The sequence below is a fragment of the Ananas comosus genome, linkage group 4 (assembly GCF_001540865.1).
Source record: "Ananas comosus cultivar F153 linkage group 4, ASM154086v1, whole genome shotgun sequence".
NCBI classification, from domain to species: Eukaryota; Viridiplantae; Streptophyta; class Magnoliopsida; order Poales; family Bromeliaceae; genus Ananas; species Ananas comosus.
Window position 1 is genome coordinate 2,035,616 of NC_033624.1, and position 27,690 is coordinate 2,063,305.

A 27,690-nucleotide genomic window follows, 5' to 3' on the forward strand; every position below is an offset into this window, starting at 1 on the left:
ACCCTGTGATTTCGCATTTTCTCACTTTAATACCATGTGATTTAAATGTATCAAGTTAGTACATTGTTGTTTTGCACTTTTTCACTTTAGTATCCTGTGGTTTAATATTTAATTAAGAGAAAAATAAAATCACAGGATATTAACTTGATACAAAAATAAAACTACAGAGTACTAACTTGATACACTTTAAACCACAGGGTACTAAAGTGAGAAAGTACAAAACCACAGAGTACTAACTTGATACACTTTAAACTACAGGGCATTAAAATAAAAAAATGCGAAACCACAAAGAAGGTTTTTGACGTTTTTCCTAATAATTATAAATTGAGTTGGATCGGATCGGATCGGATCGGATCACCTAATGTCCGACCCAAAAAACTTGTCGGCACGAGCACGACCCGCAAAACAACCCGATTCGATCATATCAAAATAAATAAAGCAATAATTAAGATATTTTATTAAAAATATAAACATGGAAGGTGGGGATGCAAATAAATCCAATTTGATAGCGCTCTCACCCAAATCCATCCTAAATAAAACGGTAAGCCAGGTCAACAACAAAAAAGAAAAAAAGAAAACTCAAATTCATCTGAATTTGCTAAAAAAAAATAAAGTGAAAGGCTAGAAATCTCTTCCTTTTTTTAATCCGCTTCAATCTATTAAAAGTATATTATTATTTCAATATGTTCTGAATGAAAAGTAAGTAAGAAGGAAAAATAAAACAAAAATTAATGGGCTACGAATCTGTGACATGACCTCTGGATTCATCTCTATTCAGATAACTATTTAAAATAGTATCTTCATACAATTTTACCTAAAAAATACAAACTGAAGTTAAAAAAAAAAAAAGGTGAATGTGTAGTGTAATAGAATCTTGAGTAAACTAGCCGTTGAACTCCGCCCCGGGCCCGGTCCCAACGGTCAAAAAAGAAGTTCGAAAAGAACTCAAAGCTTTGTGTGGAAACACTTTTATAACACCCCCCCAAGCCTCTCAAAATAACTCCTCTCTCTCTCTCTCTCTCTCTCTCTCTCTTCTTCATCTTCTTCTTCGTCGTCGTCGTCGCCAGCATCGCTCTCTGTCTCTCTTCCCCTTCTCTTTTCGTGCATCAGAACAATCTCAGCTCTGAAGAAACAGAGGAGGGAGAAAACGAAGAGATCTCAGTAGAGATGCCGCGAATGGAGAACCAAGAAGTCCAAGATTACGTCCCCAGCGCTCCCGCCGCTGCCGCCGCAACGCCACCGCCTTCGGGAGGTGCCACCGCCAAGCAGCCCCTCCCGGCGGCGAAGGGCTCCGACGGCAACTCCGTCTTAAAGAGGTCCTCTTCACCCTCCTCCCCTTGCTTCTTTGTGTGCTCCATTACTCTCTCTCTCTCTCTCTCTCTCTCTCTCTCTCTCTCTCTCTCTCTCTCTCTCTCAATTTGGTTCTCTTATTTTATTTTGTTTATGTGGTTATTTTTTGGAAGAGTATGGTGATCTTGAGGGGTTAAATTAATGTGTTGAGAATTGGTTTTTTATCCCTTCATGCATCTCTCCTTAAAGGGCTGTTTGGTTTGTTTGGTTCCTCGAAGAAGTATGAGAAAAAAAAATTCGAGAAAAAAGTTTTTTATAAAAAACTCTGTTTTTAGTTTTCTCCCGCTTGGTTCTAAAAAACTAATATTTTTGAAACACTTTTTTTTTCACATTTTATTAAAAAAAAATCAGTGTTTTTGATATCTAAAACTTATGAAATCTGAAAAAAAAAAAAAGAACTGTTTCAAAATAATTAAGTTTTCTTAGAACCAAACTACAAAAAAACTGAATAAAAGATTGTTTATGAATTATTTTTTTNCAGCCCCTCCCGGCGGCGAAGGGCTCCGACGGCAACTCCGTCTTAAAGAGGTCCTCTTCACCCTCCTCCCCTTGCTTCTTTGTGTGCTCCATTACTCTCTCCCTCTCTCTCTCTCAATTTGGTTCTCTTATTTTATTTTGTTTATGTGGTTATTCTTTGGAAGAGTATGGTGATCTTGAGGGGTTAAATTAATGTGTTGAGAATTGGTTTTTTATCCCTTCGTGCATCTCTCCTTAAAAGGGCTGTTTGGTTTGTTTGGTTCCTCGAAGAAGTATAAGAAAAAAATTTCGAGAAAAAAGTTTTTTTATAAAAACTCTGTGTTTAGTTTTCTCCTGCTTGGTTCTAAAAAACTAATATTTTTGAAACACTTTTTTTTCACATTTTATTAAAAAAAAAAAGTGTTTTTGATATCTAAAACTTATGAAATCTGAAAAAAAAAGAACTGTTTCAAAAGAATTAAGTTTTCTTATAACCAAACTACAAAAAAAACTGAATAAAAGAGTTTTTAGGAATTTTTTTTTTTCCATACTTATCCAAGGAAACAAGCAGCCCCTTATTTTCTTAGAATGTGCAATAAGTTACTCATTTTGAGGGATTCTATCTTTAAAGGCAGAAGCTAATTCTGTTTTTGTTTCTTTAATTGATCATGGTTTTTTTCATGCACTGACACCTTCTTAATTAATCCATGCAAACAGGCTCCAATCAGAACTAATGGCACTAATGGTAAGCAAAAAACAACAACAACAACAACAACAATTCCATATTTTTCACAACTTAATCCATACTTGGTTTCTTTTTCTTTATATTTTTACTAGTCCTAGATTAAAACTAACAACTTTGATAACAATGTTGTAATCAGATGTGTGGTGATCCTGGGGTATCAGCATTTCCTGAGGGGGACAACATATTCAGCTGGAAGGGCACAATAACTGGGAGCAAAGACACAGCTTATGAGGGCATGGTCTACAAGCTCTCCCTCTCTTTCCCTTCTGATTACCCTTTTAAGCCTCCAAAAGTTAAGTTTGAGACCACATGTTTCCACCCCAATGTTGATCTTTATGGCAACATTTGCTTGGACATTCTCCAGGTACCCAAATAGATAATTTCAATTCACAATTCACTTCATGGCCTCTTTTCCTTTTCTATTTGTTTTCCATGGATTCTTCTGCATACATGCCTCTGCAAATATGCCAAATTGTGCGAAGTTTGTATTTTCATAAAAAAAAAAAAAATTCTACTTTATATTGGTGTTTACGCAACTTCGCATGTTTTTCAGAGGTACATATGCCAAAAAGATATATTTTTTCTTTCTAACCAAATTTTGATTTTTTTGTCTTTGTTTTTTTGTGTGTGTTTCAGGATAAATGGTCATCTGCATATGATGTCAGAACCATTCTTCTTTCAATTCAGAGTCTTTTGGGAGGTACTACACTGAAATTATATGAACTACAACTTTTTTGTTTTCCTTTCCTATTTGTTTCTGTCACCTACATGCTCTAAATACTATTCGCAATTGATAATTTCAGAACCAAACAATGATTCTCCACTCAACACTCAAGCAGCAGCACTGTGGATCAATCAAGAAGGTGTGTAAAGTGTAACATTATTTAGTAAAAATCCAAAAAAAATGTTTCACAATGAGAGATTCTCTTACATAATTCACTGCTCTGAATTTTGCAGAGTTTAGGAAGATGGTGGAGAAGATGTACAAACCAGCCTAGCTTTTCTTATACATTGGGCCCAGCAAATGTGTACCATCTCTCATTGTCCACTAAGTGGGAGAATTGAAAATTTGAAATTGTTCATTCCTTCTTGTGCTTCTATTGCTTTTCATTTTCCATGTGCAACTGAAACTATTGTGTTTTCCTTTTATCTCAGAGTTAGTAATTTCATTTCTTTATCAAACTGGAATTATTGATTGGTTTTAAGCATTCTTTCTTTACTAGTGTGTGGACAATGAATCACATATTTGTACTGAGTTGGCTCAATCAGTTTTTAAAAACTAAAAAACAATTGTGCACAGTATGTGTGTGGTAATGTTAAGTTGTGAAAAGATGTTACATATGAAATTTTTTAAGTGATTCATACGTGTAACCTGAAAAATATGAAAAATATGATCCATATCAAATAATTTCTAAGATTCAACAAATTTTTAAAAATTTTTTTTTGTTTTTTTAATAAATGATAATACTAGTACAACAAACTTAGCTTTTGGATAGCCAAAATTATAGAATACATTGTCCTTTTTCTAATCGAGACTCAAAACTTGTAACTCTCCCACATTCGCATCCAAATGCCTCAAACAGCCTTAATATTTTGACACGAAAATAAGTTATCCGTTGATGAATTACCCAATATAAGAATAGCCATATTTTGTCTATAACTTAAAAAAATAAAATATAATATTTAATTAAACTATACCAATCAAGATGTTTAGTCGTACACTCCAAATTTATTTTTAGACTTTTAGTATTGTAAAAAATTCTTGATAACAAAAATGAATTCACATGAACCTTTGAGAAATTAGAATGAAAAGTTTTTAACTTATATCATAAGTGAACAGACAATAATTATTAAGATAAATTAATTTGATCGTCCCTATTACAAGTCACAAAGGCTTCGTTTGGTTCGGGTATAAGCAAGAACTAGTTATACCGGGGATAGGTACAAATATGAATTTTCGTAGGAATAAGAATATTTTTTTGTTTAGATGAAAATGTGAGTATAAGCTGAAACTAAAAAAATTATGTTTGGATGAAAATATGAGTATAAGGTGGAATAGTTGGTAGTTATAAATAAAAAATAATGATATTATCCCTATAATTGAATTTAAATTTTTAAACTGAAAATTTTAAATTGAAAATTTTAACTTTAAATTATAAATTTTGAAATTAGATTTAAAATTTTAATTTTTAAATTTTTAATTTTAAATATCTAATTTTAAATTTAAGACCAAATTTAAATTTGAAAGATAAAAATATCAAATTTAAAATTTGAAAACTAAAAATATCATATTTAAAATTTAAAATTAAAATTTAAAATTAATAAAAAAATTTAAATTTAAAATACCTCTCTCTCTCTCTCTACCCGGGGTGGAACACTGGCTTCCCACCTAATACGGTACCACCTATACCCGCTAATAGGTGGTACCGGGTATAGGGTGGGAATAAGTGTTCCACCTACCAAAAATTCTATTTTAGAGCTTAATAATTGCTAACATGAGTGACAAAGAAATAATAATTGGTATTTGAAGTTTTAAGTTCGAAACCTAAGTATTACGTCTCTTACGGATAAATTTATGTTTTTAAAAATAAATATAATAAATTATATTGTACAGATAGAAAAATAAAAATAAAAACAAAAAAACATTTCCAAGGCTTGGAGGCCTCGCTAGGTTCGTAACTCATTCCTCTCTCCCTCTCTCTCTCTCTCTAAAAGGCTTCTTTAAAAATGGCAGTGGCGGCGGCGAGATGGGCTCTCCTGAGGCGCCTGCGGGTGGCCGCCGGAGCTCCGGCGATGCCGCCGTCGCCATCGTCGCCGTCTCCCACCTCCTCCCTCGGTCGCTTCTTCTTCCTCGTCGGTCGCCGAGGGTTCTCGGAGGAGGTGAAGGGGTCGTTCCTCGACAAGGGTGAGGTCACCGATCGCGTCATCTCCGTCATCAAGAACTTCCAAAAGGTCGACCCCTCCAAGGTAACACTGCCGACAACAAAAACCCTAAAAAAATCTGCACCTACTATTTAGGGTTTGTTTTCCGTGATGTTAATGTAATCCGATGTTTCAATTGCCATGGGGTCGTTTGATCCGTTAATGATGTTGATGCTTGATGAGTAGCTTATGCTGGATATTGTTTTTTTTTTATTTTAAAGGGAGTTTGGTTTTGGGATGTCGTTCCTAGTGCGGATGAATCTTATTTGGTAGGAATTATGGGCTATTATTATAGGAATAAATTGGGACACTTTAGGTGTATAAATATGTATGATCGCCAATTCATTGTCATCAATAATCAATGTTGCATTCATCGTACATAATATGTTTGGTTCTCCTTTGACCCATCTATATGAATCTAAGATCGACCAGTGTTGCAGAATGCAAGGTTAAGCTAGCTGGGTTCATCAATTGATGTTTTAACTAGAAAAGAATTTTCTAATTAGGGTTTTTCTCTTCGCATAGGATTTTCTAGATCTTTATTAAGTGCTACACTTGCTAACTGTGCCCCTTCATCCCTGTTCCATCCTGAAAATCCTGACTCACCTGTGCTCTCTCTTCTTCCTGAAAATTTTCTTCGTGTGTTGTTTCGAACCTATCTTAATCTTGTTAGAAGACTTTATTTCATAGTTTTCACATCTGCGGTCATATCTAATCTGAGGACTTAAATCTATTCTCTCCTGTACTATACTTGGAAACAGATGGTAGAGAACAATTTGTCTGTCGTATCTACATAAAGTCAATCCTTCCAGAATTTGCCATTGCTAGTTGGTATTTTGTCAAGAGAATAAGGTTTGAATTGAAATGAATATGTATGTAATGTAGGTTTCTAAGTTGCAATAGCTGAGCTGAGGATAAGGGTAAAACTTTCCATTGCAGAAGAAAATGTGGTACAAGTGGAAGAGGAGTTCGTAGAGTTGTACAATTGCTCAGATGCTTCCTTTTTGGCTTTAAGCAGATTCCAATGGAAACCTATGTTGCACATATACATACACACAAACTCAGGATCCAAGACACAACACTACTCAGACATGCAACTTGACAACTCAAAATATTAGGGCATACGGTCAATGAGTATACTAGTCTCTTTTTCTTTTCTTTTTTTTCACTTTCTTATGTTAATATCACCTAGCCTTTATTGCCGCCATCAGTAATGTATATGGTGGCAGTGGTTGGCTATTAGGGGTATGTTAACTGTTAAGGTTAATGTTTAGATTAAAGGTTAGATGGGCAGATTGAGAAGAAGATTTAAATATTCATATCTATATTGAACATCGTGTTCAGACTAGCAAAGTCCTTAATGTTTTTGCTCTAGTGCGCAAGGAGCTTGCTTTCTCTTCTTACTCCTTGCTGCTATCGTGCTACTCTTCATATCATATTGTTGCCTATTGCTATTTAGACTAAGTTGTTTCTTATCCCGGTGGTATTGAAGGTTAGGAAATTATTGTGATTCCAACAACCAGGTTTTCTTTGTGTACTTCGAAGAGAACTTTATTAAACAGTTGGGGCGGAAAAGTTGCACTTTTTGCTTGTTTTCATCTGGTGAATTCTACCATCCTACACCTCAACAGCCGTCCCCTGTTTTCTGGGATTTTGATAATGATACTGATGTGTAGGATTAGGGGCTTTTATTCAGGTGTGTTTTGATTCCCTATTTTGATAATTGTGTAGGAATGCTTGTTTTTTTCATGGTACTTTTTTTTACTATTCAAATTTCTTTTGATAACTACACACACACACGCGCACACACACACACACACATATATATATATATATATATAGAGAGAGAGAGAGAGAGAGAGAGAGAGAGAGAGAGTTGAGCCCTGTGCTTTTAAAAGTATAGGAGCTCAACGTGTTTGTGATTTTTTAGCCATCCGATCACTTCAAAATCCGTGCAGCATTAGTAGAGGGAATTAATGGGATACGTCGTTAATAGTGCTGCACAGATCTTAAGGTGATCCGACGGCTAAAAAATCTCAAGTACAAATGCTCCTGTGCTTTTAAAAGCACAGGAGCTCAACTCTCTCTCTCTCTCTCTCTCTCTCTCTATATATATATATATATATATATTTGCACTCTTGCTTATCAGCTACACCTGCACAAATTTTCTTGCTGCATATTGGTAGATTCTATCTATAGCTGTGTTACACCAGTTCCTTCGCAGGTATCTGCTTTAATTACATGCTTTTTATCATAATAGCATGTTTCCATCAGTTAATTTCATATAGGGAACTGCTTTGGTCGTTGCATTAACGTAGTTTTCATTTTCGTTGGAGCATATTCTTTGCTTTCCTGACATCTTGCATTCATGTAGTTTTCTGCGTTATCATGGTTTTTACACCAGTAGACATGGCTGGTCAAATTCTGGAAATGAGTGGCCTTTGTATACATTTAAAACCCTAAGTAGCGAGGGTGGCTTGTGTTGCAGGTGACACCAAATGCTCATTTCCAGAAGGACCTTGGCCTTGACAGCTTGGACACCGTAGAAATTGTGATGGCCTTTGAGGAAGAATTCGGGTTTGAAATCCCCGACAACGAGGCGGACAAGATTGATTCCATCAAAGTTGCTGTCGACTTCGTCGCCTCGCATCCCCAAGCAAAATGAGGGAACGATAAGGATGTTGCATCTGTTTTAGTTTTTCCTGCTATTTAAAGATCCTCTTCAAGGTGTTTAATCCGAAACATTCAGTTTGAGCTGAAAAATTAAATTCGGCGCAGAGTCTCGGACTCATCCGGTAGAAGCTTTGTGCTTTTTGAAGCTAGAGATGCTATGGGCATGAAAGTTTTTATGATCTTGTTATTTGTCCATTAATTTGGGCACGTGAGTTCTTGTTGTTACTTATCATAACCGCCCATTCCATAGTTGAAGAAAATGATTCACCTGGTTGCCACTCTGTTTAGCGCCTTCACAAGCGGGCAAGATATATATGCTCACTAGATATCCGCTTACAAAGAGGATCATGCAAATATACACATGTTGACTCGTATAGAGTGCATATGATGGTCGTAATTTTTTTTTTTCTTTTTTTCTTTCTAATGCCACCCTCTCTTTAACCAACTAATGGTAAAATTTTTGTTTATATATGAATTATTGATCGAAGTGATCACGAGTAGTGATGTACCTTACGCTAGTGAAAAGTGTAATATTGATATAAACCGGAGATATTTAATTACCACACTCAGAACCAGTTGGAAAGTTTTAAAAGGAAAAAGAAAAATCTGCGAATGCAAAAACTACGCTACTCGACTTCGTGATGAGGATGAACGTCTCGTCCAAGTACTAACATGATACAAGAGGCTCAGCCATAACCTACAAATCCTGCATTCTTCATGAATATAGGAAAGCAGCAGAAAATCTCAAATCTCAATAAACAGTAGGAAAAACAAAATCTTCAAAACAATCGTTGTTCCTATAGCTCACATTGGATGCACTATGATCTTGACCCCTCTATTTTTGTAATCACTAGAGAAACCTTGAGCTGAAGGATACTTCCAACTTCAGATGCACAATAGAATGCAGAACAGGGCGAACTTATGATAGGGCAAAAGTATATTTGAGAAACCTATAAAAAGTAAGGTGGGCAGTTGAAGAATGCACAAATGTAAGGTGGGGAGCTGAAAAATATAATACTCAAAGCAGTGTTAGTACATAAATTCTAATATAACTAGATAGGCCTGTTTCAGATTCATTCATGTCTAATTTTTGTCGGCTCTTACAACACTTACGGCAACAAACTTAATCAGCATTAAATTGCAAATAAGACTCAAAACCTGAACCAACTGTCCCTAACGTAAGTGACAAAAACCTTAATAATTGATATCTGAGATCCTAAGCTTGAAGCCCAGTTGTTTTACATTTCTAGGTAAATTTATTTTTAGAAAAAACAAAAAAAGGAGAACAATGCTAATAGCATGCTACCATTCTCTCAAAAAAAGAAGAAAAAAGAAAGACTCAGAATTGAACTAAAAGAGAGCTTTGACAAAAAGCTCAATATAATCCAGAATAACGCACAGAGTCTAACACAACTTTTATCATTTGAGATAGCAACCTGTCAATGTAGAAATAAAAAAACAAAACAATATAGAACTATCTGGTAAACCAGTTTCTTTTCAATGTTCTATTAATCGACAAATATGACCAAGTTGCATTTGGAAAGTCAATGTCACACCATAAAAGTGGCAATGTTTGGTAATTACAACCCCGCATAAAAGCCAAGCTCCAAAAAAAAGTAGTCATTGACAGCAAATACTAACCCAGCAAATTATCATTCATTAGTCAAATGGTTAAAAATAAAGAGTGTAAGAAGATTTCTTCATTGAAAGCAAAGAAAGTTAACAACACAAAATAATGCAAAAGCAATAATAGCTCCGACCTGTGAATCAGTCTTGACTTTCTATTTCCATTTTTGCACTTGTTTTGCGCAACAATTTAACATGCGACACTTGGAAGTATGAGAATACTATTTAATGGTGGAACATTGCAACTATTTTGCTACCTTGTGGAAAGTGGTCCATTAGTAAAGATATTATATGATCATACTGTGACACCCTAATACCACAAAAGCATCTCTCACCACAAAAAAAAAAATTAGAAAAATTAAAAAAAATGCTATATTGATTTAGAAGCATCATAATAATCTTCTTTAATAGTTAATATTTCGATAGCATGAGAAGAATGGCTGAATGTACCAATTGTTATATGAAAATGGGAAATAGGCAGCATATTTTCTATTAATTGGTATCTAGGCTCAGTAACAACTTTTCAAGAGAAAGATCTATTGGTTTGACAATTTAAACAGTGGAATCCATACTAGTCATATGAGTTCAGCAAAATTTAACATTTTTTTCCTTTTGTTTGCATGCATTTTCATGGCTTGTTTTGCTGGAAGTGCTAAAAATTATACTGAAAATTGTTCCATCTGTAGAAATTCCCCTTTGTAAACTAGTTTAGTAATTAATGATTACGAATAAGGATTGGATTGTCATGTAATCAAATAAATATCCAGATGATGCTAACTAACAAAACATAATAACACAATTGAACCTAATTCTCGACAATTAAAACCAAATTGCTAAATGATGTTTACACCTCAACAGCTTTCTCTTAACCATTGGGATTAACTAAAATTAGTTGAGACTTGCAATGGCTAATTTTTCAGAAAAAGTGAACCTTCAATTTAGTTAGTAAACTATCAAGCAATTTCATTTGGTAGATAAAGCAAATGAAAAGGCATTGTTGATCGGAAATATTTTCAGGAAATGGTAGAAAGAGAAAACCATCTGGTTCCAAGCGGCAAAGGAGAGTTTGATTGCCGACATGTCCATATACTGCCTGCTGATAAGGAAAAAAAAAACATGGAAAATGAGATAAAAAGTAATTTGTATCCAGAAAGACATGAGAACATACTTAAAAATTAATTAGACAAAAAAGAATATGAGAAAGAATCAATTATATAGTAATAATAACAGAAAATACTACTAATATCCTGTTATATAAAACCTACTTCTCGAGCACTAGAAAGGAAAGCAAACAAAACTCTCATAAAAACTACTACAGAAAGTCCTACTTTATTGTTTCTTCCCACAAAGATTGCATCTGGAAATACAAGCCTCCTCAATTATTGCTTGTTTTTCTCTCTCCTTGATAATTCTGAGGTTTTAAACATGGCCCCACTCTTGCTTGAGTTTAACACTTGTAGAAGGGTATTGGCACTCAGAGGAATTAGTCCTATAATTTTTACCTCAATAAAGAAAGAATTAATCATGGCTTAAACAGCTTACAACCAGATATTGACTAGTGTGAGCACATGTTACTTTCTTTCGCTAAAGCTGAAATCATAGCCAGTATCTAATAAACAATGATAATCTCCGCAGCAAGTAACCATTTAGCATCAATAAGTCATACATATTCAAGAAGCAATAATCACTTTCCTCTGGAGAAATGGATCTGACAGATAAATAGTAGTACACAGACTCACCTAGGTCAGAAGAAAGTCTTCCTGAGTCAGCTAAAAGATCTAAATTAATAGCAAAGGCGCCGGTAAATGCTAAACCTCATCAAATACTGAAATAGTGAAAGCCAGAGAAGCTGATCGCAATAATGTGAAAGCAAGAAGAATGATGACCAAATAGCGATCCCTTTTGTCCAATTTATTGAAAGGGCCACAAATTGCACATCAATGAAAAATGAACCACTCAGGCAAATAACCTTACTGACTGCCGCCGAGTAAATCATGCTTTGATTCTTACTAACTCATAAATGAGAAATACTTCTTCAGCATGCAGAGAGGTTTGGGCCCACTTGGAATTACCTTACCAACAATTACAATGAAAGTATCACACGAAGTTGAACACATCTCTTCTATTTACAATGTTATAGAATCAGAATTCCCCACCTGTACCATCAATCCATAAAGGAGCTCACAGGATTGTCTGTGGGTGTGGCAGCTAAGTGACCATGTGTACAAGCCATAAGCACCTCTTCACCTACTTCATTAGAGCTCCTGATAGTATTCGGTGAACTAACCACTATTTGAGAAGCATTCTCATCTCCAGAAGAGAAGGTTTTCTCTTCATCATGCATCAGTGTGGGCATCATAATAGGCCCATTTGTTAATTCAACTGCAGTAGATGAAGGCAAAATTTCAACTGCAGTAGATGTAATACCATCTTGTTTCCTCTCCTCATAGCTGTTTTGATCCTCAAAACAAACTGTACCTCCAACAGCAAGTTCTTGATCTGACCGAGGGATAGCAACCCCAGAATATGGACAAACGGGAACGCTTCTCTTTCGGCATTTATGACACGTAAACCCAATTAGATTGTTCAAATTCTCAAGAGTAACACAGTAAGCATCCGCGTGAAACCAATCTACAAAGAAAAGAAAAGACGAAAGCTGATTTAAGGAAACAGGTAATAGAACAAGATTCCAATTGAAAAGAAAACAACGATATATAGTATAATGCAAACTTGAAAGAAAGGTCAGAATGCTTGATGATTATAGATTCTCAACAAGAAAATGATTTAAAAATGCACTTCTTATACATAGCCTACAATGGAGAAGCAATACAATGAACTTAAAAAGCTTGATTACCTTCACATTTTTCACAGGCAACATAAATTACTTCTGGACAATAACCTTTCGAACAAAGGCAACAAACTGGTGCTAAAGAGGAGGATTCCTCAATATGTTGGGATGGCAAAAGAACTTTCCTTTTTCTAAAACATTTTCCATGTTCATTGTCCACATTGTGTGTCCAATGAAGGCCATTCAACCAGTATGGGTAGTGCATTACTGTTCTCTTTCTCTTCCGCCAGAGTATTTCATTCTCAGATTGTTTTGAAGGGTCCGTTTTAGAACTAATTTCAGATCTTTTAGATTGGCCTTTTCCAGATTCATTAGCAAACTTTTTCGGCCGTCCCCTCTTAGATTGAGCCTGTTTCCCTCTCTTCTTCACACCAGCCTTCTTCAATTTCACCACTACACGTTTTATCCTTTCTGACCTACGCAATGGCATTTTGACCTCAGAGGTTTTCTTCTTATTCTTCTTCTTCTTCTTTACTAACTTTTTTCCTCGAGGTTTTGCTTTCAAACTTTCTTTGTCCTTGCATACTTGAGGTTTCGTGCTCGAAGTTTGTTTGTCCGTGCATACTAGAGGTTTTGCCTTCAGACTTTGTTTGTCCTTGCATTTAGAGCAGGTGTAAGTTGTACATGTAGCACCTCTAGGTACTTTGAAATGTTTTCTGTGGAAAAACCCTGTCCAGTGTAAAGAAGTTTAGCTGAGATACCACCAACGCCAAAAGATGAATTTTGAGTAGCACATCAACAATTTATTTCACATATTTGTGTGTATGTTGGAAAAAAAACTCAAAAAAAATGGATAACAATATAGTGTTCAAAGCAAGAATGACAGGCTGAAATATAATTTATGAGTCGGGAAAAGAAGTTGTAGACATATTACCACAAAATTATGTAGCTAGTTCTACAACAAAATTTTGTAGCTACTTCTACACAAGGGCATTGAAATGTATACCATATCACTGGAATAAACACGAGATACTACGACATTACCCTCTTCAATTCTCCAGAACCATGCCGACAAGAAAATGATCAATATAATCAAAAAAAAAAATGAAATGGCTGATTCTATAATATGATTGGAGCCTGAATATAAAGATGTTGCATCACTGTCGGCACAGCTATAATGCCTAGCCTTTTCTTCTCAAGTAGAGGAGCTGTTCTTGAGGTAAAGCCAACAAAACTTTAAGTTGAAAGTAGAAAAGCAACCTAATTCCTGGTTATGTGACTTAGTTTGCATAGGTAACAAAGTCCCTTTATATCTGATGCGGGTTACAGTTTCTGGGCAAAATATAGTAAGATACTGCTTAGTATGCACATTAAATAGTTTTTGGCATCGATGCATTATATCACACCACACAGAACATTATACAATCTGCAAGAGCTACCAAATATGTACAAATTCCTTTTAAATTTGAAGTGATCAAAGCAAGGTTACTAATCAGTCTAATTACAGATAAATTTATCTACAAGCATGCCCATAAAGTATCATAGTCCTGTTACAGGCATTATTCTGCCTTTCCAACAGCAAAATCATCATAAACAATGAATACTAAAAAACATTTGAGCATTTGAGCAGCAGTGCAGCACGTATCAAAAGAAATTCAATCAGATCTGCAAGTACAAAAAGTGTCGAATATAATGTTCATGACAAAAGATAAATAACAAGCTACCAACTGAAACGGACAAAACTAGCTTAAGCACACTTATATCATCATCATCAGCATAGATGAAAATGTTTCATATGAATCCAATAACATCATCAGCAGATAAATAGTAAATAATCCAAACATCTTAACACTCAATGCTGTGGCAGGCTACAACAACATACATAACAAACAAAAAAACCAGGCAATAGATACGAAATGTTTCATACACGCTGTCCTTTATGCTTGAAAGAAAACAGGTTAAAAAAGAAATGTCTGAAGTGCATACCGTTACAATATTGGCAATTCACAGCTTCACTGTATGAAGAAGAGGAAGCATAAGTTAGAAACCGGTCTGAATAAAGTTGGAAGCACAGACAACCGTCGCAGCTAAAAAAGGATAAACAAGACTTTACATGCAAAAGAACTTCTATCTTTGAAAATGATTGATTTTATAAACACTTATACATATGGAGAGAATACTTAAAATGCAAACTTTATATACATGACATTTTTGTGTAAGCATGTAAACTTATACCACTAGGTTATTGACACAAGCAAGAGAAAAAACAAAAGAAAGCTGAAAAAGTTCAATGGTACATATAAAGCATGCATAATACTTTGGGTATCCAATTCTTTAACGGAGAAATGTTTTCTAAATGAAAATTGAATCTTGATTAAACAAGAACTAGTCTGACTAGGTTGATTCCCTCAGTTCTTCCAATAGTAATACTAGCCAGTGGAGTGCATCAATTGGCTGGTCTTCAGGCTAATCATACATACTAATCAGCTGATATTTAAGAGCTTAATCAGTCCAATCTGTTCTTATATTGGAGCAGTATTTGAGTTGGAATCTTCAGAAAAAGGTAGTTGGCTGGGGAAAAAAGAAATAGAAGATATGGCAGGGGGGAACGTTCTTAATCAAAAGATCAACTTGAATCTTGTTGAGGGGCATACAGAACAGCGTTCAAGTGCAGAAAGCAGAGTGATGCATGACCGGTTTTTAAGAGAAACAAAACACTTTCAGTTTACAGCCCACTCCTCCCCTTATTTGTCTTCTCTTTTCATAATTTCTCGCTTCTTCTTTGATCCATCACTGTCCCCAATCTTCTCCAAACTTAAGGGCAACAGATGTGCTGTTTTCTACCCTAAACAATATCAGTAAAAAATTAGCCTTATTTAAAGTTAATCAAATGTGACTACTGCATCAGAAAGATTGTGTAACAGTTGCATCCCTTTCTGTAACTTGGAAGTTTGAAAATACATGTTTCGTGATGGAACACAAAAAAGTTTTTAGATTGACGAATTCCTGGGCTCCTGCACTGGAAACTAATGAGCACAGACATATATAGATAATTAAGGGCCATAAATTTCTAATCAGGTGAGTAGGCCTGCATGTGCGGGGAATGGGGCGCATGGGAAAAATTAAAAGGAGTGCAGATTATAAATACATGGGGATAAATTATGGAAATGGTAATCAGATTATAAATACCTGCGGATAAATTACAGAAATGATAAAATTTCCATACCTGACAAGTACTTTTTCATTACAGTGGCCACAAATTTCGCCCGCCAACTGTTGTGCTTTCAAAAAAAGAAGTGAAAATCCTTCCGATCTTTTAGTCTTCCTTGAGATGCAATCACTTGCCCTGTCGGCAAGATTGGCAGTCTTCTTTAATTTGCAATCACTTGCCCTATCAGAAGGATGGTCAGAATCTTTCTTTTTCTGTACGCGAGCTAATCTCTTTTCTTCAAATGCTTTTAAGAGATCCAAGGGAACATGACATTCACTCAACCAATACTTTTTCCTGTCACTGGAAGGCTCTTGAAGTATCACGCCATATCTGGCAACAATAGGAGGGATATTATCCCTCTTTCCAAAATCAAGTAGATACTTTACATTTGTTCCCTCGATGGATTTTCTTCGTATAATGACTTTCTTAAAAAGCTTTGTTAATTTCTTTGAATCCTTAGACGCAGGAGGAAAAGGTTGAGTACTGGAAATTGCAGTCCATTTAATGTGCGAATCGAATTCTTTAATCTGGAAAATGAATGAAACACAGTAAGAGCGATTTATAGTTAGTTGTAGATGACGGATTAGGGAGTTAGTTGTATTACCTGGAATAAAAGCTGAGCCACACTTTTTGACATTTCAACAGCAGCACGCCAGGCAATGCATTTGCTTCTCCTGGCAATATCTGAACCATCAGGGTACAAGATGCTTGGAATTTTTTTAAAACCCGCTGCAAAAATTTTAGAACCAAAAAGATATATAAAAATGTACTTAATTCTGTCATAACAAAATCGTTGAAATGATAATACTTACCTTGCCTGCCACTCTTGGAGGCCAATGATCGAGGCAACCTCTTCCATTGATACACCTGACGGGATAGTTTGCCGCCCCTCCACCAATTGACATGAGATGTAGAATCATCAGAGATATTATTACGATCACTAGTAGGATTAGATTTCCTCCCCTGCTTTTTACTGCTTCCATTATTCGAAGATTCATGTGAATCAGTCAAAGAATAAGATGCTGAACCAATTGTATTACTAAAATCCACAGGTTTAAGCCATTCTGCTGAGAGTGCAATGCGCCGCAAACTTGATTCTAACTGCAGAATAAGGGAGGATAAGCTATTGCAGGTAACTAGATGATGAAGAAGACCGAGCAATATGAGAAAGATCTTGATAGAAATCAAACCAGGGAATAGTTTCGCGTGGCATGGGGTTTGTCACTGCTGTTACAGCATGTAATGTGGTAAAGACCTACTACAGTTGCCTGATATTTAAGTTTTTTGGTGAAAACCTATAATAATTGCTCATAATTGTTCTGCATAATTATTGCTTACTATTCCAGATTTAGGAACAAGCATAATTAAGGATTATTTAGAATTGCTCAAACAAGGGTTACAAATTGGGGAAATCAGAATTTCCACAATTAACCAGCAAATTCCATAATTCAAATGCATCATAAGCATAGAAATCTTAGATAGGAATAACAGACTCTATCTATAGGATAATGTCAGCATGAAACCATGCTGATGCCATGTTGGCACTTTAGGTGCCAAAGAGCAAAGGTGGCACAGCATTCAAGGATAAAACATTAGCAGTAATCACTTACAGTAAGAAGCAGGTTCTTTAGCGATGTGACATCAGATGCCTTCAGAACTGCCTCACGCCAAACATTACTAAAATGTGGGTTCTGCCAGGGGCCTGACAATAAACTACGCAAACGATCTTCAATTGATAAAATATAATGCGCAGTAGAAGCAATATGGTTTTTCTTGTCCTTTTTCAAAAATTGTCCTTCGGAAGGTGGTCCAGAACTTTCAAGAAGGTTACCATCTGTATTTTTAAATAAACAATCAGCATCACTGGAGGTTCTGCAGGAGTAGCACCATCCACATTTTTCTTTTTGTGCATCGAAAGATAGCTCCCGATATGGATAGCAACAAAGCTTAATGGACTTCTTAGGTATTGCCTTCAGCTGTACTGACATCACGTCCTCAACAGATTTCTTTACTTCCTTAGTGTTGCACTCAGATGAAATATGTGTCAACTCTTCAGCAACAGAAGAAGCTATACGACCAAAACTGTAGTAATTCACGTAACTACCAAGATCAAAATGGAGTTGAGAAGCCCCATCTGTCCTTTGCTCAGTAATCACAAATGCACCAGCATATGAACCACTTTGTCTCCCATTCTCAACAGCTGCGTCAGCAGGTGTTAATATAATGACCTCTTTCCCAGTAATATCAGCATCATCTGAAGAATTTACACCACTCTCATGGGCCAGTCCATTCAAAATTTCAGAACTGACTAATGTTGTCATCCCTTCAGACTGAAGTGAATCCGGATGATTTAAAATGACCTCATTCAACTTGCTTAAGTCAGAACCATTAGTTATATTAGTGCCCAAATTTTCAGCAGACGGAGAATTAGACTCTGGAATCTTTCCGACATCCTTATCACCAGAAAAATCCTGCTTTAAAGGTAAGGATAGATTGTCGTTATTATGAAAATCTGGCATTCCATGGATGTTGTGATTCTCATTATCAAATTGACCATAATAACTAGAAGATTCCACAGGAATATCCCACGATGCACATATTGCAGTAGTGATTGGTTCATATGAACAATCAGATGATTTCAACACTCCCATAACAGAAAGCAAATCATTGCTTTTATAATAATGGCATGAAGCTTCTGCATTGCATGAGTCAGACCTGCAGTTTTATCAAACAACAAATACTTTATGATATTAGATAGTTTTTTTTGGGGGAGTCATGGGTGAATAAAGATCCTTAAACAAACCAGCAAAAATCACTTGAAAGATCATAAAAACAGAAAAGGAAATGAGCTGTCCTATCGATTAAAGAAAGTTCTAACTGCTGCCTTTCTGACCAAGTACTTCAGGTAGACACTTGCGATAACAGAAATATACACAAAATAATATGAAACCACTGCATAAAACTATATTGATCGAAAATACCACAACCCCCAAACTTTATCTTAAGGACCTACTTCAATACATGAGCATCTTGTTCAGCATATTTCTTTTGTTTGCCAAGGGGCGTGGTAATTGGCCCAAAAGATACCTACAACTGCATATATGAGTCTGGCTGGTATACTATCGGTAGCACGGAAGCCTCCGTGCTACCAAGTTGTTTTCGATGATACGGCTTCCAAATCAACGATCAGCTCTGTTAGACTTGATCCACACTATTGAACGTATTTGAAAACTAAATTTTATAATTTTTCGACATCATTTACCTATTCAAACGAGTAGTATAAAAATGAACGGCTAAAAATAAAAATCTCATAAAAAATGATGATAAAAGACTTGAATTTAAAATCAAAGGTACTGATCTTACTCTAAATAGTAAAAAAAAATTTCTATAAAAATTTCATCAAATTTGGATTATTTTACACCATAAAATTCACAAACACATCACATCGGCCATTAAAATTGTCATTTTTTAGGCCTTTTGATCACTAGCCAAATAATGTCGAAAAATTGTGAAATTTAGTTCCAAATATTTTCAATAGTGTAGGTCAAGTCTAATGAAGCTGATCGTTGATTTGAAAACCGCATCATCGAAAACAACTTAGTAGCACAGAGGCCTCCGTGCTACCGATAGTATACCAGCCTAGTTCTCTCTCTCTCTCTCTCTCTCTCTCTCTCTCTCTCTCTCTCTCTATATATATATATATATATATATATGTATACATATAAAGCCTCCAAGTAGTTCTTCTCGGCATATGATAATCACCTGGTTGGTTGAATGTATATCAGGAAAAGACAATTATGAGGACCTCACAATGCAGAGAAATCAAGCTTCTAATTTGCAATCACATAAGTTATCATAGAATAATTTGTTCCGACATCCAAACAGGCCCTAAAAGATTCACAAACTAGAAAGGAAAAGCAGAAAAAAGCTGAAGAAAAACATTATGAAGAAATAACTCGAAAGCTTTATAAGAATTAATCCTGTGAAATTTTAGCTTTCGCCATATATCGCTCATAATACATAATCTAACCGATTCTCAACAATAATACAAGGGTGAGTTACGTTGTAATTGTAGTTCATTTCATTTGTAAGATAAGATCCAAATCCTTGCAAGTATTTCCAAAAGACATTACATGAAAAGTCCAACAGCAGCATAATTGCTCTGTTATCTTGTCCTCGGAGAAAAAGATATTTTCTCTTCCAAACTTTCAATTATGGTAACTAATAGTTTCTACCATAACTCCACTGAAAAATCTGTGGCACCAACATTCTCTTCTATATTTGAAAATTCCAACAGTATAATCATTACTCTGTTAATCTTGTCCTTCAGAAAATAAAATTTTCTCTTCCAAGCTTCTAACTAGGGAAATTATTAGTCACTACATCCATTCCTTTGCTGATAATCTAAAGCACACTGACACTCTTTCTTACAATCAAGAAACAATGATGAGCATATATATTGACAGATCCCAAATGCAATTTGACTAGAAGAAAAGAGCAGCTATATATCATTCGAGAAGGATAACAAGTCTGGGATTCATAGCACTGCATCATCTACGACCACTGCCGACCAAAACAGCATTCTCTACAAAGAACATCTAAACATTTTCCATGAACAGATAAAAAATTAATCGTTCATGGTGAACATATGAACTTCCCCGCTCTTTCTCAATCACAAAACATCACCAACTGACAGCAAGATTCTATTTTCCCTTGGAAATGTATTAGCAATTATAGAAAACTAGACTAGACTAAATTAATAAGGAGCAAAAATAAAAAAGTTCAAATGTAAAAACAATAAAAAAGCTCAACAAAACATTTGCATTAATGTTAGTCGTTAGAACAATTTAAATACACCATCCACTCTAAAACATTTTGTTCTTTGAAATGTTAATTTTTGATGCAGCATCTGATCACCTAATCATCTTAGTAATAATGATAGTAAATACTTGAATTTTGCCAGCGACAAGTGTGGAATGGTTAAACACAAGCTCGCCTGATTTCTATACAAATCTTTACACATGTGCACGACCACCTTGGCAGTCTGTCAGCCCATTGCCATGAAGGACATTTAATAGTCTAAAGATGCAGACACATGAATGAAAACACATTAGGAATCATGTGCTAAATCTTTGCAAATGTTTGAACCGGTTGCCTCTCCGACCAGGAATCAAGTTATGAACATCATAGGTGAGCATGTGACAGGTAATAAGAGGTGAAAAAGAAAAATATGAAGGCAGAGTAAGAAAATAACATGACAATTGAATCAGCCTTATTGGATTTAGTTCAACAGATTGTCATCTTTGAATCTTGCTAAAAACATCTGGAACTTTGTAATCATTGTCTAGGGACTTAACAGTCAGTGCAGCTAAAGGATCAGGGAGTAACTTTACAAAGCCCAGCATTGCCAAGTGAGGCCATATGACATAATATGATCAAGCACTCTTCTCTAATATTTCAAGTACTACAGAGAGTAGAGTAGCCTAGTCCATAGGTGAATGATGAGATATATTATCGAGTCAACATTTGATCACCAGATATAAAAATTAGGATTAGCCAATGCCCCTTGGACTTCCATGTTATTGCGAATAGACTTCTAGGTAAGTAATCAAAATCAACCGTTGAAACTTCATAAGTAGTCACCAGTGCATTTGACCCTACGATCCAAACAACTTTAGCTTCCTATTATGTGTCTATCACTTATCACTTGCCAATTAAGGAGTCGACATCATAGTAGCAACAAGATGAATTAGGGCTTCATCAGGCCACCAATGGAATGAAGGATTCCATAGCACTATTTGCTTCAATTCGTGGCTTTGAAGCAATATACAATTTTAGTTTTTCTTCTCTTTCAGCAGAAATAGGAGATCAACCGCAAATTTTAGTTGAACTTAAAGAGACAGGTGACACATTAGTGATAGGAAACTTTTAGGAGACTAATATTAGTTGGATAGAACAGTTGATTGCATTGTTACATGAAGCTAAGAGAGCATGTTGCACAATTCAAGTTTACACTTTTGTTAGTTATATAATAACTGCAAAAGCATGAAAGTTCAAGAGGTGTCAATAAATCTATCCTTAATCAAGAAACTACCATACGATCAGTAGTTACGAGACTCAGAATTTCACATACCAATTTGGAAACTAAAATTCATTGAGAACCATTAATTAAGGAACTTAAGCTGAAAACTTGATATCAGTCTTCATGTATAAACATAATGAAGAACTTGTACAAACTACTAAGTGCAACTTAAGAAAGGCATGTACTTTGGCATAATGTCTAGTATCCCGATGGGTCGAGCCCCCAGCATCTTGGGTTATATTTTAGTATGAGTTCTTGGTGAAGTTTATACGGTGTAGGGGCCTAGAAGAAAGATCAATATATATATATATATATATATATATATATATATATATATAAAGCTCCACATACCCACTTACTAAAGGTTTTCTCTTTGCTAATGCATGCTCATGTTAAGGGGTGACAATGCTTGAAAAAGGTCTAAGAGAATAGGTGAAATATATTATTGTACATTTCTTGTTATCACGATTCAATTTACTGTTTGGCACTGCTCAATTGTATTCCAAAAGAATATTGACTAAAACGATCGACGCTACATTTATAAAAGAGTATTTCCAAAGACTGAGAGTTAATGACAAAAGAAATATTATATAAAAATAGAAAGAGCATATTGTAGCAACTAAAATATGCAGAATGACGTACACCAAAAGATAGCCGCAGCTTCTAAAATACATACGTCCATGTGGATCTATTCCCAAAACCTCTGCTCCTTGGCAAGCCTTCGACAAATTAATCAACCCATCACTTCTTTCCAGCAAACAATCAGGACAATACCAGTCGCCTTCGGGCAAAAGATCTTTAGCCACTCCAACGCATTTAGAATGAAATGCAGCAGGACAACCATCACAGCATAGAAGATTACCATCCATCCCACAAAGGCAACATTCATCGCTATTCCCATCAACATCATCTTCATATTTGTGAGCGAACGAACCCCCCAAAGTTTCCATACCTGGCTTAGTCCTCCGTTTTGCGATGGTCATGTTTGTGTTGTACTCAGATTGGCTCATTCTTAAATTCAGTTCTGATCTAATTTCTTCAACTTCAATGACATTATCACATAGACAACGGAGTAAATCCAGTTTCACGTCAGCAGGCTGTTCATAGTACTCCTTATTCAAGAGCCTCAAATGAGTAAGTTTGATACCAGATTTCAAACTTGAACCAAAAACTAGTAAGTACTCAGCAAGGTAAAGAGGCCATGTTACTAAATCTAAGAGCTCCCAATTAAGGTTCCTACAAAGAATAGATGTATAAAAAAGAAGGCAATTAACAGAGTAAGAGATAAATTGCCTACTGAACAAGCAAAGTGAATAACAGTAACAACGGAAGCACCTGATGCAATCAGTAGCTGACTGAGATCCTTCTTCAGAAAGGAATTCCAAATGCCTCTTCAATGCTTGCAATATGGAAAAATGAATAGAGTCGATCAATGAATTCACATGTTTGCATCTCAAAGCCGCCACAAATGCTTCCAACCCAAACGGGCTCAGAAACAGAGGCCTGCTAAAAGATCTCAAACAAGTGTAAACAGAGAAAAGATCGAGGACAGGAAGCCCTTCTAAATCCAAATCATTCGAAGAAGAGGGCAGTTCTGGATTGGCGAAATCCTCACTAACACATGCATCAGCTTTAGCCTCTGAAATTGTATTATCTTCAGCAGCCACCTGAAGCGTAACAGAATTCTCAGTAGATTGCAAAGAAGTATTTGCTCTACGAGCACTCCTCCTCAGAGGTGTCACAGTAGATAAATCGACTTTCTTCGGACGCCCTCGTCTTCTCTTTCGACCTTGATCACCCTCCTCTGTTCCACACATAGCATCATCTCCCTGCTCTATAGGATTTTTCAGTGTCATCTCCTCAATTTGTGTGTCGGTATAGGGTTCTCGAGAGCCATTTTCCTTCAAATCAACTGCGAATCCTTCACTAGTACCATTTTCCTCCAACCTCACCATCTCCGGAGTTCCTCCAAAACCCTGAGAAGAATCTTTCTCCAACAAATCCCCATACGAACACTTGCCATTAGCTTCAGCTCCATCTATAGCACCCAAAAAACCACTATGCCCCTCGATCCCACCAGAAACCTTAGTGTTTTCCACCAAATTCCCACCTCCCTTTCTCAGTGGTGTCACCGTAGAAGATTTGACTTTCCTGGGACGTCCCCGTCTTCTCTTTCGAACTTGCTCACCCTCCTCTGTTCCATGTATATTATCACCTCCCCGCTCTACTAGATTTTTGGGGATCATCTCCTCAATTTTGATATCCATCAAGTGTTCAAAAAACCCACTTTCCTTCACATTACCCACCAATCCTACACCACTACCAACTTCCTCTGACCTCCCCAATTCCGGAGTTCCTTTCATCGCCTGAGAAGAACTTCTCTCCAAAAAATCTCTATTAGAACACTCATCGCTAGCTTCAGTTCCATGTATAGCACCAAAAACTCCATTTTGCCTTTCGATCCCATCAGAAACCCCAGTGCTTTCCACCAAATCCCCATCTCTCCTTCTCAATGGTGTCCCGGAAGAAGAAGTGACTTTCCTGGGGCGTCCTCGTCTTCTCTTTGGAACTTGCTCACCCTCCTGTGTTCTACGTATAGTATCATCTCCCTGCTTGATCGGATCTTTGGGTGCCGTCTCCTCAATTTGGGTATCTCTAAACCCTTCAGAAGAGCCATTTCCCTTCACATTATCCACCGATCCTTCACTACAACCATTTCCCTCCAACCTCCCCAATTCCCGAGTTCCTACCAAACCCTGAGAAGAACCTTTCTCTAACAAATCTCCATTGGAGCACTCACCACTAGCTTCAGCTCCTTCTATAGCACCCAAAACATCATTTAGCCTCTCGATCGCATCAGAAACCCTAGTACTCTCCACCAAACCCCCACCTCCATCCCCCAAAGCACTACCCTCCCCAAACCCCCCGTTCTCCACAGAATCCGGCTCCGCCCGCCGCCGCTTCTTCGGCCTCCGCCCGTGATCGTCCATCCCCTCCGCTTCTACGTGGGGTAGCTCCCCCACCTCCCCCAACATCGACGCGATCTCACCAAAATCGACCTCCTCGGTGTCCCCGTCCTCGTAGAGCACCTTGAAGAATCTCGTGGACGCATCATACGACTCCACAACTCCCTCATACGTCCCGAGCCCCGGGAACGTCTTCCTCACGACACTCCCGACCAGCTCCATCACACCCGGGGAGCTAGGGCTCCCGATCGATCCCCAAAACCAAATCGAATCGAAGAACACGAAGAACACGAAGAAGAAGAGATCGGATTCGACCAACAACAAGATGAGATTGAGGCGAAATTGGAGAATGGCAAGAGAGAGGGGGGGGGGAGGGTTCTCCTTTCCCTTTCGATCTCTCGCTCTTTAATTTCGTCGAAGAGGAGAGGAACGAAGAACGGGGCTTCGTTTCCGATGTCCCGCGGGAACACTCTAAATGGTGGAATATGTGCAAGATCCTTGCTGTATTCCTATTTTGCAAATCCGTCCTTAAACTTTTAATGTCCGTACAGGTCTATTTGTCAATAAGCCAAATGAGTTTTTTTTTTTAAAAAAAAGTTAATTTCACGTAACTCACAAATAAAGTAGTTGTTTTGTATTATACTTGATATTATAATTATTTTTTATAGTTTATACATATGTTTGTAATAAAATATACTTGTAAATGGTAATTCAAAAATATGCCGTACTTTTTTTTTCTAGTGTAAGTGCAAGATTACCTCAATCTAATATGCTCTAATGCAAGCGAATAAGAAATTACAGGCAACTAGTAAAAAAAAATTATAGAATGAATAAAATCATGTCTAATTTTAAAAAAAGAACCCAATGATCTTTTTACAATAAAGGGTGAAACTACACAAATATCTGGAAAGTTAAAAAAAAACTTAAGTGGAATATACAGACATTAAGATTATCCATACAATTTACACTATTATATAAATTAACTACTATTAATATAATCCAATCTAATGGATACTTAGGGATGCAAACACGCCGGATCATAAGGCGGGAAGGTTCCTCCACCTCCCGCTCTATTTCTTATCGGAACGGGACAGAACAGATTCGATTATTTTTTATTTTATTTTCGGCTTCTACTTAATTACCGTTCCATTCAGGGTGGATCGGGACGGGAGCAAATTTTTGACGGATTAAAACGGATTGAAGGAAGAAAAGAATTTTCCGCCTCCCGCTCTATTTACTTGGCTGATTGGCGAAAATTTGAGGTAGGTTATATATTTCTATATTTTTTTATCACTTCATTCAGAGCAGATCGGGGTGGGAGTTCTACCAACCTGGATCCATTTGCATCGCTACGAATGCGGTGTTAAATGAGATGGCAAATCATAAATGAACGGTCCAGATTCAACGAAGCGAGTGAGACTGGGGATCTTACCGTTGGTTAGTTTCTTCTTCTTTTTTTAAGTTGTGTCGAGGGAGCACCTGAAGATGAGGACATGGGGATTTGAGGGTGGGGTGTTAAATAAAACTTTAAAAAAAAGTGAGTAGTGAAAAGTGTGGATTTGTTTCACGTTTTAAGGGATAAAAAAAAGGTAGTTGCTAATTCTTGCTTTTAGCGCACTTGTAACGCGCAGTTACGACTCGTGAGTAGGTGGATTCCCTACAGCATGGGTTGTACTTGTAGTTGCTACTCACTTTGGGCCACGTGGCTTGCTGTCATTGGTCGAGAAATGTACAGAAAAAAAAATCTACAGAGGAGCGAGTTCACTAGTCACGTGAGGTGACTACTAAAATATTCCCACTCATCAATAGATATATTAAAACGTGAATTCTCAAAGAAATTACGTGCCGCGTACTTTGTTTCTTATGATCTGTTCACCTACCTCACCTCTTTTCCTTTCCAAATCACTTTAAATTTGTCAAGTGCTACGGTATCATGCATAATATACACTCATTATAGGGTGTATTATAGTATTATTCTTCAAAATAATTATTTTTATATGAATTTTCTAAGCTTCTACTTGTAGTAAGAATTTTGTGTTTGTGTTCACTTTCAGTGTTGATGAATTGCGAGATCAACTTTGTACACATAAATTCTTACGTTACGTACGAAGATTGTAGACAAATTACGTTTTTATATAAATAAGCCGCAGTGTTGTTTGGTATAATATTATTTAAACAGTATTATGGGAGATACTTGAATTTCTTAAATATTTATCTCTTTTGGATTAAAAAGGTAAAAGTTCGAAATTAATGTTTTTGCCTTTAGAATTCAAACTCTCATTTCAACTTTTTTATTATGGCGTGATTCCCAAAAAAAATTCGTTTATCTACTGCAGTATAAATGCCTACTATTTATTATGAAATATCCGATCGTTCGTAGCACAAGTAGCTATTGACTTGATGATTAGTATTCGAGATTATAAGTTCGAAACTTAGTTAGTTCATATTTCTAACTAAATTTATTTATAGAAAAAATAAGTTAAGTGGATACTATGCTACCATTCTCGTTTAAAAAAACAAAAAAATCGATAGTAGAATTTCGGCCAAATAAGCTAATAGAATAGAATTATATCATTGTGAGATTTTTTTTTTTTGAGAGAGAGATATAGATAGTATGACACACTTTTCGTTTATTTTATTTATAAATAAATTTAGCTGGAAATGTGAATCAACCGAGATTGTAATGAACTCGATTGAGAGTTGGTCAAAGTGAGGAGAACTCAAGTTAGAATTTTCTTTCATAAGAAACGAATGGTTTCAGATGTTCTCATTAGCCGGTAGACTCAGATTTCTTAGGCGATTTTAAAAATATTTTGGAGGGAATTGCAATTTGGAGGAACCCTTTCATACTCACTTGTAGGCGTGGCGTAA

General features: G+C 36.2%; 3 protein-coding genes across 6 annotated transcripts; 2 read left to right on the top strand and 1 right to left on the bottom strand.

Moving 5' to 3' along the window:
• LOC109709442 (ubiquitin-conjugating enzyme E2 20-like) lies at nt 1,027-3,726 on the top strand. Of its 2 annotated transcripts, none has more exons than XM_020231690.1 (6): nt 1,027-1,316; nt 2,524-2,551; nt 2,688-2,915; nt 3,188-3,251; nt 3,355-3,414; nt 3,509-3,726. In XM_020231690.1, exons 1-6 carry the CDS (start codon nt 1,168-1,170, stop codon nt 3,547-3,549), a joined length of 570 nt encoding a protein of 189 aa, XP_020087279.1. In that variant the 5' UTR covers nt 1,027-1,167; the 3' UTR covers nt 3,550-3,726. The 2 variants fall into 2 exon arrangements, with proteins under 2 accessions (XP_020087279.1, XP_020087280.1); XM_020231691.1 differs by lacking the exon at nt 1,027-1,316 and adding an exon at nt 1,835-1,878.
• Nucleotides 5,192-8,427, top strand: LOC109709201 (acyl carrier protein 2, mitochondrial-like). The gene is made up of 2 exons (XM_020231305.1): nt 5,192-5,518; nt 7,962-8,427. The coding sequence occupies exons 1-2, from the start codon at nt 5,279-5,281 to the stop codon at nt 8,136-8,138; spliced, it is 417 nt and encodes a 138-aa protein (XP_020086894.1). The 5' UTR covers nt 5,192-5,278; the 3' UTR covers nt 8,139-8,427.
• Nucleotides 9,552-25,253, bottom strand: LOC109709200 (DDT domain-containing protein PTM). Of its 3 annotated transcripts, XM_020231304.1 has the most exons (11): nt 23,189-25,253; nt 22,496-23,089; nt 17,382-18,486; nt 16,584-16,872; nt 16,376-16,500; nt 15,787-16,298; nt 14,547-14,575; nt 12,627-13,289; nt 11,742-12,403; nt 11,512-11,597; nt 9,552-10,865 (listed from the first exon to the last, which is right to left on the bottom strand). In XM_020231304.1, the coding sequence occupies exons 1-9, from the start codon at nt 25,039-25,041 to the stop codon at nt 11,937-11,939; spliced, it is 5,637 nt and encodes a 1,878-aa protein (XP_020086893.1). In that variant the 5' UTR covers nt 25,042-25,253; the 3' UTR covers nt 9,552-10,865; nt 11,512-11,597; nt 11,742-11,936. The 3 variants fall into 3 exon arrangements, with proteins under 3 accessions (XP_020086893.1, XP_020086891.1, XP_020086892.1); XM_020231302.1 differs by having other exon boundaries at nt 11,512-12,403; XM_020231303.1 differs by having other exon boundaries at nt 9,552-10,868; nt 11,512-12,403.

Coding starts and splice junctions, on each gene's coding strand:
- LOC109709200 (XM_020231304.1), bottom strand. CDS start 25,041: ATGGAGCTGGTCGGGAGTGTCGTGAGGAAGACGTTCCCGGGGCTCGGG. Junction 16,299..16,375: donor TGGCTCAGCTTTTATTCCAG/GTAATACAACTA, acceptor TTCATTTTCCAG/ATTAAAGAATTCGATTCGCA. Junction 13,290..14,546: donor GAATTGCCAATATTGTAACG/GTATGCACTTCA, acceptor TACACTGGACAG/GGTTTTTCCACAGAAAACAT.
- LOC109709201 (XM_020231305.1), top strand. CDS start 5,279: ATGGCAGTGGCGGCGGCGAGATGGGCTCTCCTGAGGCGCCTGCGGGTG. Junction 5,519..7,961: donor AAAAGGTCGACCCCTCCAAG/GTAACACTGCCG, acceptor CTTGTGTTGCAG/GTGACACCAAATGCTCATTT.
- LOC109709442 (XM_020231690.1), top strand. CDS start 1,168: ATGCCGCGAATGGAGAACCAAGAAGTCCAAGATTACGTCCCCAGCGCT. Junction 3,252..3,354: donor AATTCAGAGTCTTTTGGGAG/GTACTACACTGA, acceptor TGATAATTTCAG/AACCAAACAATGATTCTCCA. Junction 3,415..3,508: donor ACTGTGGATCAATCAAGAAG/GTGTGTAAAGTG, acceptor TGAATTTTGCAG/AGTTTAGGAAGATGGTGGAG.